This window comes from Amblyomma mixtum, chromosome 2 (genome assembly GCF_055824585.1).
Source record: "Amblyomma mixtum isolate Tamu chromosome 2, ASM5582458v1, whole genome shotgun sequence".
NCBI classification, from domain to species: domain Eukaryota; kingdom Metazoa; phylum Arthropoda; class Arachnida; order Ixodida; family Ixodidae; genus Amblyomma; species Amblyomma mixtum.
The window spans coordinates 27,440,449-27,454,116 of record NC_143013.1 but is presented as its reverse complement, the minus strand read 5'-3'; the positions used below and the strand labels follow the sequence as shown (position 1 = coordinate 27,454,116).

Here is a 13,668-nt window from a genome sequence, read left to right as displayed (position 1 = left end):
CTTCAACTTACTACAACGGCCCGCAACACCCCGGGCCTACTTGTGCGTACTCTCTCCTGTGCCCTCCTCTCTCCTCCACATGCCTGCGCGAATTCCTCACGGATAGGAAACACCAAGAGCCGTGCTGAAGGGAGACACCACAAGCAGAGCCAGCAGGCGAGCTGCTGGGTGAGCGAACGCGACAAGCTCGCTGCACTTGTAGAACGCGAGCCATTTTTGCTGCTGCCGCCGCTACTTCGCACGCTCTCTCAAGCTTGTGAAAGTCTCGCCAGCCAGGGCACGCGTGCTGTTCTCGTCGACGAGTGGAATGCTTAGCGTTCTTCGACGCACTGATTCGTTCCATTTTCCTCACCCTTCGGGATCTCGGCAGCGTGTGCAGCCCTCGTTGGGCATGACGCGAGCGTCGGCACGTGGTTCTCTTGCGTTTCTAACGCGCGTTAGTTCAGTTCGAAAGCAAAATTGCTGCGCTTGCGTCTGCCGGATTTCGCACGTGGGGGGGGGGGGGGGGGGGGTGTGGATGGGTGAGAGTACAGGATGGGGTTGTTACGTTGGCTGTGCGTTTTTGTTCGTACTGTCCACAAACGTAGCATTGATGGGGGCTGACCCTTATAAAAATGGTCCATAGACAGTCCATAGTCTTCTTATATACTATATTGCCTTCCTATATATATTTCTTTTTGTCTATTCATAGTCTATAGACTGTCTATAAAAAAATGTCTGCTAAGAGTGAATGACCATAAATCTATGGATTGTCTATAGACTGTCTATAACATTTGTATTGCCTATAGACTGTTCTCTAGGATGTGTCTATAGAGTGTCTATAGTCTTTATAGACAGAAGTTTATGGGCAGTCTATAGACTGTCTAAAAAGATTTTTGTAAGGGGAGGAGTTTGGCTCGTGTTACTGAACTTTCAAGGATGTCTGTCAGCACATTATAGTGCTCCAATCTTCACCAGCACTGCTATGGGTTATGGAAGCTCTAGCTGGAAAATACAGAGGAAAATTATGGCGCGTTATTACACAGTTTGTTAGAATAGCGGAGTCATTCCTGTGTAGATGTATGCAGGAGGACTAGATGGCAGCTGAGAGCGGTAATCCCAGGTATGCGCTAGTACGTGTCGGCTATCCATGACTGTCTTTTCAGATCGCATGCTCTCGGCTGGTACAGCTCGTGTCTATGACATCCATTTGTTCTATTGTAGCCGCTGTGTAAGCGTGGAGCCCCTCCTAATCACGTTTGAAAAGGTGTGTTTCACTACCCGGCGACGACCGCATAACCTTACCGAAGTGCGGTCCCTCGATCGCTTTGTACAACGTCAGCGGTACTTAGGCCTCACTCGCACAGGTAGACGCAATCTGACACAAGACTGGTTAGCCCAAAAGCGTTTCCTTTATCCCTGCCTTCAGGGGTGGCGATTAGGCTCAAAGCTGTTTCATTTTTCTCTCTCTTTCCTTCCTCTTTTCTATCATTCTAAGGTAATTTGTGTTAGACGCCAGAGGAGCTGTGGCTTTCTCTTCATTCCGCAAGTTTTAATCCGTCTCTTTCTCTGTTTCGTTGTTGCTTTCTTTCTTTCCTACATCCTTCCGCCCGGTTGCTACAGGGGCCAGCTGCATACCCCCCCCCCCCCCCCCCCCCCCCTTCCAACAGAAGCACTGTACGCCTGCGCGCATAAAGTGTGCGGTGTGCAAAGACGTAACGAAACTTACTCGGGCGTATTGGAGTTCCTGCGACGAGCTTTATGACCTTTGTTCGTCGTTGCTGAGCGTTTTGCAACAGTTTAAAACTTTCGCTTATCGGTGCACCTGTCGAATTCGCTAGCAGCTTCCGTTGAAGCGCACGTTTGCGCAACGTTTCACTCGCTCTGTGCGTACTTATCACTGGTTGAACTTTTAAAACTCGAGCTCAGCCTCGAGCGTGTTCTTTCTTCCGCCTCCCCCCCCCCCCCCTCCCCTCCCCCTTGCCTTCCGTTGCCTTTCCAATTCTTTCTCTTTCCACTTTGGGTAAAAAAAAAAAGGAGTTTAGGAGGCTCGTATCTTCCCAGGTGCGACAACTCCCAAAACTATTGGCTCACTGATATGACGAAACTAAGCCTGTTCCTGGCACCGTTAACTTGGAGAACGAAAAGTTGCAGGCGACACGATGCTGCCCTCCTAGTCGCTGGCGGTATTTTCTATTCGGATGTGTATATGTCGATTCTATAACCCCTAACGCGGTTTGTACCGCCTTGTCTTCCTTTTACTTTTTTTTTTACTCGATCACGTTGCAATTCGAGTGCTGTCCCTTTGAGATGTGACCACCAAAGAGAATTCGTCAACCGCAGGCGCAACGAATCCTTTGAAGGAAGCCATGCCTAAGCTTCGATATTGTTTTATTTATTTTCCTTCTCTGTACGGCAGAATCCTGGCCGGTCGTCTTTTTTCAGAGGTGATGTCTCAGTATGCGAGCGGATGAAAGCAAAACAAGCTAAGGGAGGAGAGAGTTGTTAACACAGACGTAGTCGGCGTCTTCGGCAATGTTTCACGAGGGCCCCAGTGAGGAAATAGATAGGGCGCAAACAGTGGCCACACATGAAAGAGAATGAAGCATTTCGATATAAGGGGCGGGCGGACTGCAACCTCCGAAGCCGATTGCCTGTACCGAAGAACAGAGCCCTTGAGCAAACAACTTTGGGGAAAGCGGTGGTCTGCGGCTCTGTTTTATTATTTTTTTTTTCGAGGATCCCGAACAGCGGGAGGGAGTAAGCGTGTTGTGACCACTTGTTGCCACCATTTCTATTCCTTTGATTTACTTCGTCTTTTTTCTCGGTTTTGTTCCCCGTTTGCGTCTTTCTCCATTTTTTGTTTGTTAGTTTGCCGTGCCTGTCGTCTTTTCCCTCAGCGATGCGTAGTTCTGTTTGCCAAGGACGGGAGATCGTGGTTTGGGGAAACTGTAATTCAGAAAGAGCGTCCATCCTTCTTTTAACTTAGGTGTTTGATTTCCTCGACGTGTAGTGTCAGGGAGTTTTCTCTCTGAATCGGTTGTGCAGGTTAACTTACATTAAGTTGGACTAGGTTGAAAGGAAAGGGGAATGGGGAGTATGATTGGGGAGTGAAAAAGGAAAAGAAAAAACTTCGGTTACACAGCACAGAATATCCAGGGCTCTCCTGTATTGAGAATACAGGCGAAGAGGTCCGATGCGCCGAATGTTTCTGCTTTTAATATTTTATGAATTCGCGCTACCGAATTTTATCGTTACTTTTGGGGTTGACAGAACAATTAGCAGTGTACTATTTCGTAGATTGAAAGCTAGAACATGCTAGTACTACTTCGACGTAATAAATGCAAGAACGTCGTAGTCAAGGCTAGCTCTGACTGGAAAGCATAATGCCAATGGTAAGAAGAGTCAATGGCAGGTCATGTACATGTATCTTTGTAATACAAAATTATGCAACAGATCTTGTTAAATGCATCAACTTTTGAGGCATACCTGCCTTAAAACAGTTATAGTCTGTGTAGCTTTTAGTTCTCACTTCCTTCTACTTTCTAATCAGTTAAATCTCAGCCATAAAATGATTACACCATTAATTTCCCACCGGTCAACGCGACATAAAAAAAAAATAGACAGAAAACTTCCATTTACTTTCGACGGTTTCGGTTACTGTTGGCATCCTTCATAACATTTTGCTAAGGCGTGCGTTAAAGGCCGGATATCTAGATTTCTTTAATTGTTTTAGTGTTTTCTGGATGCACTGAATGGCCTTACTATATTTAGCAACTAAAGTTATGATAATATTTAAGAGAAGTTGTCTCCTCTTGCATAGCTCTTGTTCCAGGTACAGCTCGACAAGAGCTGTAAATCGGTTTCTTGAACTTGAAGCTATCACCTGCAAGCTTTGTATCGTCAAAAGTATCTCAGACGGGAAGCAATGCAAAAGACATCACGATCTGTTCCGTTATTTTTACACTTTCAAACCGCGGACAAATCATAGGCGCTCTGGTTACCATAACTGAATTTGTGGATTTTTGGCTTGCATTAGACCCAACGTCCAATTTCGTGTATTTTGATGGTGTTCGCAAGGGACTTTAGTTTCGCCTCGCCTGGTGTAAAGTTGTCTCAATCCACGCTTCGGTTACGGCTTACTAGTTTCTTATGACCATAGTGTGCAAGCCCCAAACGTACGCGTTATTTCTCTTGCGTTACTTTCGGTGAAGCGGAACCGAGGAAATTTTGGCGCAACTAGAATATCATAAAAAAAAAGCAGCAAAAGACTTTCCGCTTACAACATTATGTACGGGGTGCTGTACCGTACTGTTTCCTGTCCGTCGCGAAGCAATGTATTTAGGAAAAGGTCGCTTTCCAAGAGTTCTGAAATGCGATATGTATAAGTTTTGCTTGAACAGTTTGCAGAGCACATGTCTTAGCGGATGCCCCCGCAATCCCAACGGAACGAATGCTGTTGCGAAGGACATCATATGTATGCTCACTAAATGTTGCCGCACTTCTGTAGCGTTTCTGTACCGTTAAACGAAACTGGAAAATTTATATCCTGACCCCGAGCAGCGAGGCCAGGCGAGCTTCTTTTCGGATTCAGCGGCTAAAGCGCGCCCTAAATGCCCAGAACAACGTCATGAATCACGCGTGCTCGTGAGGGAACGCGCACATTTCGGCCCAAAGCTGCACCCGTCCATCCGGTCTGCAAAGACCCTTGCTCAGGCGGGTGACAAGGCGCGAAAAATAATTGCCTCCCGCACGTTTCGTGCACCTGTTTTGGCGGGCCATGGCTTCCCTGTTCACCGCCTGTTGTGGCAAGAAAGCCAAGAGGGCAGCGGAACGTTAGGGAAAACGCCCTCTTTCGGTGCCTCCTCTCCATCCTCCTCGTGAGAGCCTATCTTGCGGAAATTGGAGATTCCCCCGAGCGAAACGCGTCGGGAGAGAACGAAAAGCGGAGTCGAGTTTCCTGCTGCGAGTTCCCCTTCTTCCCGTCCCCTCACCCTCCTCCAACCTCCCGTGGTTTACTCCCTTCCTGCCAACTTTACGCCCGCTTTTTCTCCAACGATGTTTCCGCCGTCTTGTGATCCAGCAAAAACAAGCACCAGAAGAAAGCACGTGTGCGGTGGTTTCGGTAGCTGCTAACACGCTCCCTCTCCACATGGCGTTTTCTCGGGGTTACGGGGAGGAGGGCGCCTCCCGCGAAGGTCAGTCGTGCGTCGCCCCCCCCCCCCCCCCCCCCTGACCTTTCATTTATTTTTGTTTTGCCAGTTCGCTTTTCTTTTCTCTCCAGACAGAGTCGTCTCCCATAGAAGCCGCTCCTCAGCGCAGGCCCTGATCGGGAATCCCTCATCTGGACAGTCGGGCTCTTCTGGGCGCGTTGACGAAAACCATAACGCGACCCGCTCGCTCCTCAGACGCCGCTTTCCCCTTAGCCATGTCAAGGGTTAATACCTAGGAACGCGTGGTGCTGTAAGCGGTTAAGCGTGCTGCGCAGCACGTCATTCCGGCCAGGCCAACGCAGGGTAGAACGAGAATGGAAGCCACGTCAAAGAGGAGGGGGCCCGTGAAGGAGGGTGGAGAGGGCGTCGGGCGCAAGCTGTGGTCACCGGCTTCGAACAAGAGAGGGGGCGTGGTGGGCGGATGCCGAGGTCGCCCGGCTCCTCCGAATCTAAACTTCGGGAGCCGTTGCTCTTTGGGGCCAGATACTCATTTCTCCGGGTCTGAGACGAAGAACAGGAAGCGGCCCGCCAAAAGCGAAGACCGCAAAGGGAGGCAGCGAGGGAGCTATAGTGAGACGGTTTGGGAAGCAAGGCCGCCGAGGTTGTGCGTGGCTGCAGGCGTGCTCGGAGAGAATGGAAAAACAGAGCTTGAAGGGCAACAGGAGGGGGCGGGGAGGCGTGCTTGAGGGGGAGATGTGGGAAATACATGTGCGCGCTACTCAGCTCGAAGAAAGAGCGAACAGGAAAAGAAACAAGGCAGTTGGGCAAAGGAGCAAGATGAGGAGAAGGATCAGAGGGGGGGGACGGCGCCGGCATTGCGGTTTTCGCTGTTTGCTTCCGCTCTTGGCGCTCTGGATCGTCGCTTGACAGTGAACAAGCCTCCTGTGAGCGGCCGCGGCGGCGGCTGCAGTGGCCGGAGAGCCAATATTCTCTCCCCCCAACCCGCCTTCTCTCACTCGCACTTTTCGTACTCAGCCGCGCAGCAGATTCGCCCTCCTCGTCTTTTGCTTTTTGTTGCTTCGTTGGCCCGTACGGCATGCTCGCCCGCGGAGCCCGTGCCTGGCCGCTTAGCCCATAGTACGATAGCCTAGCCGGTACAGGCGAATGCTGCGGAGGAAGATGGAAAGGAGGGCGAGAGGACGGAAAAGGGGGAGGGCGTGCTCCTGTTTAGACAGAGCAGAATGCGTCCGACGGGAAACAAAAGCAGTAAAAGAAAAAGGGAAAAAAATGAAGTGTAAGAGACACCAGATTTTTCGGGGGAAGATGGCTCCAGAGCTGCTACAAACACCGAGGCCCACGACCGTGGTTCACCCCCGGCGTGCGTTCTTCTTATCTACTTGTTTCTTTTATTCCTTCCAAGCGCTCCTGTGGTAGTTTTAGCTTTTCCGCGCTGTCTGTTTCTCTCATTCCGTGCAACTCATTTCTCGAAACACTCCGAAAGCTGATCGGGAGCTGCGTAGCAGGCGGGCACGCCCCCTCATGACGCCGCGTGTTTCGAGGATCCTGGCGGCTGCTCTCGTTCCTAATTTGCGACCGCACGTTCTTTTTTCTTTCTTCCCATCTCGCAGAGTCCTGCTGGCCCTTCGAAGAAGGAGGAGAGGAGTGTGTGAGCGTCCTCGGCAAGACGCTGGACTTCTTTGCTGTTCGCATCAGTCCTGCGAGTGAACTTCCTGAGGCGTGAGCCCCGCACGAGTGTCATGCCGGCGAGCTGAGACTGTGCCCGGCTGGGTGTCAAGAAGATCGCGGCGAGCACGAGTGTCGTGTAGTGTGCGTGGCAGAAGGAGTGTGCTGTGCAGAGTTTGAAGCATGAGGCTGTGCACCTTGGCTGGAACTGTGGTCCTGCTGGCCTGCCTGGCCCTCAACGCGGCGCCTCTGCTCCGGGCATCCCGCGTCGAGCTCAAGGAGAACGGCTACACGGGACTCGTGGTGGCATTGTCGGCCAGACTGCAGGGAAATGTTGCCGGACGTCAGCTCATCCCGCCACTTGAGGTCAGTGCAAGTGACGCTTTATAGCGGTGCCTTACGTAGAACTAACCTCCACAGTAAGCGGCATCGACGTCATATTCCATCCTGACTCTCCAGATGTCGTCGACGTGATTCATTGGATAAGTCGCGTGCTATAGAGATTGTGTCATCTGGGACCACATGGTATAACTGTTGGCGTACAGGACTAAAGCATCGCGATTAATTTGTCTCTTGTTTGTTTGGCAGCAGCAGTCCTGTTGGGATTGTGTTTCTGATTTGTCAAGAATTGAGTATTTAGCTTACATTAGAAAGGGAGCTTCTAGCCTCCACTGTATTCTTCTTGTCGGTGGCTGGCCGCTTGAATTAGTCCTGGCAGCGTCAGCAACGGCACCGATGATGTGATATCATTTTACTCATAAGCAGTCCAAAACGGTTCTCTGCTTACTTGAAAAAAAAAAAAAAAAAACTCAGCAGTCCGGCAATATGCGCGTTGCTCTCTTTGGACCCAAAGGAATTTTCCTTTCTAACTAGGTTTTGTCATTTCTGCAAGAGTCATTACAATACCAGCTGCGACTTAGGCCGCTTTCATCGCACCGGATGACTGTGAGGTGGGAGAGGACCTTGAGGACGTTGACCGGAGCCATTGAGTCGTCCGCCTGTTATCTTTTTGTTTCTTGTACTGCAATGCGATCCGACAGGCACTATTAAGGTTTGCTAACCGCTAGTCTCGTTATCCGAAGCCATTCTCTTGTTCTCGCTGGAAGCCGATTGTAGCGAATTAAAGCGACTGTAACACATACCACGGTGCGTCACCGCGTCTTTCCCGCCATCGCTGGATTCTCTTAATAATAAACCCTGTAATAAACAGAGCAGATGCGATTAGCAATGGTTTGCGCTGCTTTCACGAAGCGCTGTTGAACCCAGCAACAACTCCGTTTGGGGAACTCTCATTAGGCGCTCGTTTTATCTGTGGCGCCAATGGCCTTTACTCGGGACCCAAATCAACTCTGCTACACGCCTTGTTGGCCACGGTTATTACAGCGAAACAGAGGCGACGGGGAAGGGTTGGGCCCCAGAAATCTCTCTGCTTTCCTATACATTCCGTGGCGAGCACACAGAGAGATAATTGTCTTACACTGCCTTGTCGCTGCGTCGCTGCTTACAACCCGCCCCCACGTGGCAATACGCTAGCGCTGTGCCTAATTAGATAACAAATCGCGCTCTCGTGTCTGTGCGTCGTCGGCAGCGGAAGAGCGCGCGAGACAAGGAGCAGGATTCGCAGAAAGCGAACGGCGCTGCCCGGCTTGGGCCGAACGGTTTCACTCGAGGAGACAGGGAGTGCACTTGTGGCGTGCGGAGAGAAGAGAGAAAGAAAAAAAAAAGTGGAAAGGAAAGAAAGGTTCTGATGCGAAATAGGTCGCGCGGCCAGGCGAAGAGAGGAGTGTTCTGTGGCGCCGCCTGGCGTCCGAAAAGCGCGCGCGTGCTGCGGGTTTTGCATGTGAGCGGGCCTGCTTTGTCTCGCCAAATAGGCGCGCACGAGTGCGTCTTTGTTAGGCACACGACGGTAATCTGCACGCTCGTTACGGGCGCGCGGCCGGCAAGTGGTCGGCGGCGGCACTGGGTCGTTTCCGGGAACGCGAAGAAGTGAAAGTGTTCGCAGTGTGTGGGTGTGTGTGCCGCTGCTACGCGTTGCTGGAGTGGCAATGGCGGTATACGAGGACTTCTGCGTGCAAGTAGGAGAGCGAGCCTAAGAAAAGCAAGGCGTGTTGCTTTACTTCTCTTTTCTCATTATTTTTCTTTTTTTTTCTTAATCTTTTGAACGCGCCAGAAGCCTCCTTGGAGTGGTTCTTTCCCCATCCTCGAGTCGTTCGTGACGTTCTCGGAGACGGAGTCACGTTTTTGTGGAACCCCTTCCGTCTGGTCTGTTGTGCACCTGAGAGAGAGGTTTTGTGATGCCTTGAAGATACATATATACGTACCCCTCGGTACGGCACACAACGCGACTTTCTTTTTTTGCTTAAGACGGCGTGACGCCGTTTGCGGTTCCTGTGTACACTTCTCCTGTGTAACTGCCGAGGGGGTCTATTATATATATATATATATACATATATATATATATATATATATATATATATATACATATATTTGGGGGGGGGGGGGTGAAGAGGGGGCATAACTGTAACGCTAGTTGTAGCCAGTAGGAATGTAGTGCCATGAATGCACGAATTGAGAGCACCAACGTCATGACGCCTTTGTTGCCTTCCAGCTGCAAACAACGCCAAGGGTACTAAGGAAGTAGTGCCGTTTTATGCGTGAACTCATGCAGTCTTGTTTCATTTTTCTTTTCCTTTTGGTTTTGAAGGGGCCTTCGGAAGTTTGAGCAGTTCAAAATGGCTTTGCGGATCGAAGGCATACTTTTCAGCTGCCCTCTCTGGCTTAGAAACTATTACTCCTGGTGTTAATACACATCCTTAACTCTTCTCATTTATGTGCCTTGACAATCTGTCGCACCACACTTTAGCTTGCCAGTCTGCGACCTTCCCTCCGTCGTTTTCAATTGCATTCCTTAACACATTTTCGTCTAATCTCTGTTTGAATTAAGACTTCTTTGAATAAAAAGTTTATGGGGCGAGGATGGCCCCGCTTTTGTTGCGAACTAGATCCCAACCAGCCAGGAGCTTCAGTCGAAATTTTTAGTTTCAATGCACTGAAGCTTTGCGCAACCAGGATATCTCGAACTCGAACGGGATGACGAAATAGTTCAATATATCGCGAATTCGATATATAAAAATTAGAATATATAAGGTTGTCTGCAACCTAGACGCTCTTCTTGCGACGTCTTGCCTCTGACATGCAAGCACCTCATCGCTCGATAAGCGCTGCTAGGCCTAACCTGCTTCGCATCGAAGCTGTGGCGGACGCTGCTTTAGAACTATGCACTGCCTATCATAAGGTGTCTAATCCTGCTACCTGTACACGACAACTATAATAATCGCTTATTAAAATTTAGGCAAAGTTGGTTTTCGCAACGTCTTCGACAGCGAGCGACGCCATTCGAGGGTCGTCGCTATGTTTTGGTTAGGCTGGCTTTCTCGCATTACAGCGGTGTGGTGTGAAAAAGGAATACAAGGGTCTGACGGCCGCCCTCAAGCACACCCCACGTACACTTTGTCACACAGTTTCACAACGTCAGCGCTGCTAGCAGAGGCCCGAGGCCGCGCAGCCGACCCGTCTTCACTCACGCGAAAAAAAAAAAAATCGAAAAACGCCGTTAGAAGAAGCTCACTGGCAGGGGCGCGACTCGCAGCATTTCGATATTTCAAACGGCCGGCAAAATTGTAGTTCGTTATACCGCGCGACTCTTCTATATCTTTACACAAGATTTTTTCAAGGAGGTAATCAGTTTGTTCGATATAGTCAATAATTAGAAATTTCCTGTTTCGATATATGTGGGCTCGGCTGTATGACACAGAATTCGAGGCTCTGTAATGCAAACACGCCATTACGGGCGTGGTTTACTGTAAAAATTTTGCTAGGCAACTCATTAACTCCAATAGTCAACGAACATATCATGCTTACGGGTGTAAGAAAAGCAGAAAATGAGCCTTGGGTGTGTCCTTACTTTCGAGCAGCTATAAGTTAACTCTTTTACGAAGCATCGAATGAGGCGTACGACGTTGAAAGGAGGTAAAAAAAGAAAAAGGAATGGACACACAGGTTCTGAGGGCACCGGCAGATCTGAGCGTTCTAGCCGTGGCGTAAACACGCAGCGTCCTTTATAGATTGCGCTGTCCCGCGCCCTTTGGTCAGCGCCGACACCGAGATTCATTTCTTCCGGTCAGGGCGCATCGCTTTCCTGCGGGCGGCGGCGGAGAGAGGGTTGGACGCGCGGAGGATTCACGGGCGGCGTCGGGATCGTCCGAAGACTGCTTCGGGTTCTCTCCGCGCTTGCGGGATGTGTGAAACGGGAAGCCGTTTTTCATTGAGGCGCGCTAGTCGGCTGCTCGCGATGCACTCGCGCTCTGCGAACGAATTAATTTCCTCGCAGTGAAGACGCTCTACGTATACAACAGCGGAGCTGCTCTCCGAGGGTGTTAAACAGACACGATTAGGGAAGAAAAGAACCCCTCCATTAGGCGGGAAAGCGCTAGTAATCTCCCCCGTTGTTGCGCGGGGGAATAAGGTGGGACCACGGACTGCAGATCCATTGAGAATGGGTAATTGATGTGTTCCTTGCGTGCTCATGAACCGCCCTGTTTTTTTTTTTTCGGTTCTATTGCTCCTGGCGTCATTCGGCAAAGGGGAGAGCTCACTGTTCACTTCATTATCTTTTTTTTTTCTGTGATAATGGGCAGCGAATTCTTTTTTCTAGAGATCTATATAAGGTTGGAGTCAGAACTACTCTTTCGGCTATCGGTAGATATGAACAAGAAAATAGCCGTTTTATAATGACCAACATTGCTTCCATGAACTCATGCTTAAGGTTCACAATTCATGATGCATTTGAAAGTACGAGAGGCTTAGTAAGCAGATGAGCCCTTTAATTTCTAATTGTTGTATGTGCATTTTTTCGAGGGCTGCTGTTTTAAATGCAATCTTTAATGTTTTGTTCTTGCGAACTAATTCGAAATATTCTGGCAAAATCTGTATCACTTGGAGGCTGCTAGCTATTGACACCAAATTATTTATTTATTTGTTGTTCATTTCTTGATACTGAAATTTTTTAACAAGAATTAGAATGACGCGCAAAAAATATAGAAATAAACAATTTCTGGAAACAACAAGGACAATTGCAAGTAGTTAAGAAAAAGAATTAGCAAAAAGTCACGAACAGAAATGCGAGCATACAAAAACGACAAATGAAACAAAAACATATAATGCAGTGCAAAACTGCAAGGAAATTAACTGTGGGTTTTCAAACATGGGGCGAATGATGCCTTTAAATGTCAGAAAACCTACACTGGCGGCAGCGAACGTCAGTGCATATCGATGGAAAAATAGAAAAATTATCGTCGTCTGCAGATGTTGCTGGCAGCCTGCGCGCTTACCTTAAAATCTCTCATCGTTGGTTCAGGCAAGTTCCACCGAGTAGCGTCGTCGTGGATGGCGAAAATTTTTAACGTCTACAATGCCTTTTGTTCCGAAAACTCATAATAATAAGCTGGCAAAAGCACATGTCAGGTAATTTCGAAACACAGTAAGCGCTTTGATAAATAATTCAGTTTGATTGCGTCGTTTGTGTTCAGTCTTCAGTTTGATTGGGTTTGAATGTTGAGCCTTCTCTTTTGCTTGGTTTTTCCTAATCTGTACAAGGCAGTAGCACTTACGGTAATTGTCTTAGTCAGCGGCACAACGCTAGTAGATAATTAAGAACACATTACGTTTCTTTCAACATTTGTCGCTCACTAATTCTCGAGACTGCGTTGCACGAAGCATGTGACTGGTTTATCAAAAAGTGGAATGAGAGCTTCAATGATGCTTTTAATTTTTGTGTGTGTGTGTGTGTAGAGGAGGAGGGGCAGGGGGAAGGTGGTGTAGGAAGAAGGAGATGACGAGCTCACAGAGAGAATTATTTTGCACGAAAAAATGTTTATTTAATCAATTTACCGAAAAACTTCGAGCGCAGCTGAAGGTCAAGGACATCGAAACTCTGCTCAGACACGTTCCTCGTCTGCTCACTAATCAACTAAAAAAATAGATTAAATGTAGGAGCTGAAAATAGCGTGAGTATTTGGTAAAGCGTAATGACATTACATTTTCTTTACGCATCATTTTCATGTTATCCGTTTACTGCCGCTGCCAGCTCACACTTTAAGGCATACGTACAGGTCAGTGTACGGTCCTAATCTGCTTTTCTTAAATGAAATTTACGCACCTATAATTTCCGTCTCTACGTGCTTTCATAGCCGATAATGTTTTAAGCTTTGTGTTTTTTTTACGCTTTCATTTGTGTTGTGGTTATTTCCACTGTATGGCTAATTACTACGGTGCCTTATCTGCGAGGTATGAGAGTGAGCCTTTCTCCACTTATAAATTTTTTCTTGATGATCTTACTGCGCCACGTACAATGAAGATGTCATTATTATAATAGCGGGGCACTTGCCTGAATCCTAATTTGCTTTCCACTTCTAGTCACCCTGCGAGCATGCAATAATGCCTTTCTCATGTCATTGGGTTTCCTTATAGGCTTTATCAACGATTCCATAGAAACGTATGTAGCCATTAGTTGAGCGCTGCCGTTGAGTATGTAGCCATTTACTGAGTGTAAGCGTATTTCAGAATTTGCTGCCTATATCTGGGTCCTCTTCTACTGCTTTTTAAATGACCATGAACGGATGGTTCGAGCAAGAGCAGTGCAGATTAAGCAACACTGCACAACAAACTTACTAGAGAAGTCCCCGTGTCAAATGAAAAAAAAAAGTGTAACGATAGCGACATCATTCCACGACTCCACTGAATATATATGACGCTGCCTCAAGAAGGCGTCGTGCTTACGCCGGAAAGCGAGAGC

General features: G+C 48.5%; 1 protein-coding gene across 2 annotated transcripts in view; it reads left to right on the top strand.

Moving 5' to 3' along the window:
* Window positions 1–13,668, top strand: part of LOC149358769 (calcium-activated chloride channel regulator 2-like) — a 458,350-nt gene that overhangs the window by 165,256 nt on the left and 279,426 nt on the right. Inside the window, exon 3 of one of the 2 annotated variants that reach the window (XM_089570957.1) lies at window positions 6,761–7,181. The exons of the other annotated variant lie outside the window; for it this stretch is intronic. Coding sequence (XP_089427083.1) covers window positions 6,999–7,181 — 183 coding nt within the window. The 5' untranslated portion in view covers window positions 6,761–6,998. The remainder of the gene's footprint in view (window positions 1–6,760; window positions 7,182–13,668) is intronic. 2 annotated transcript variants of the gene reach the window in all.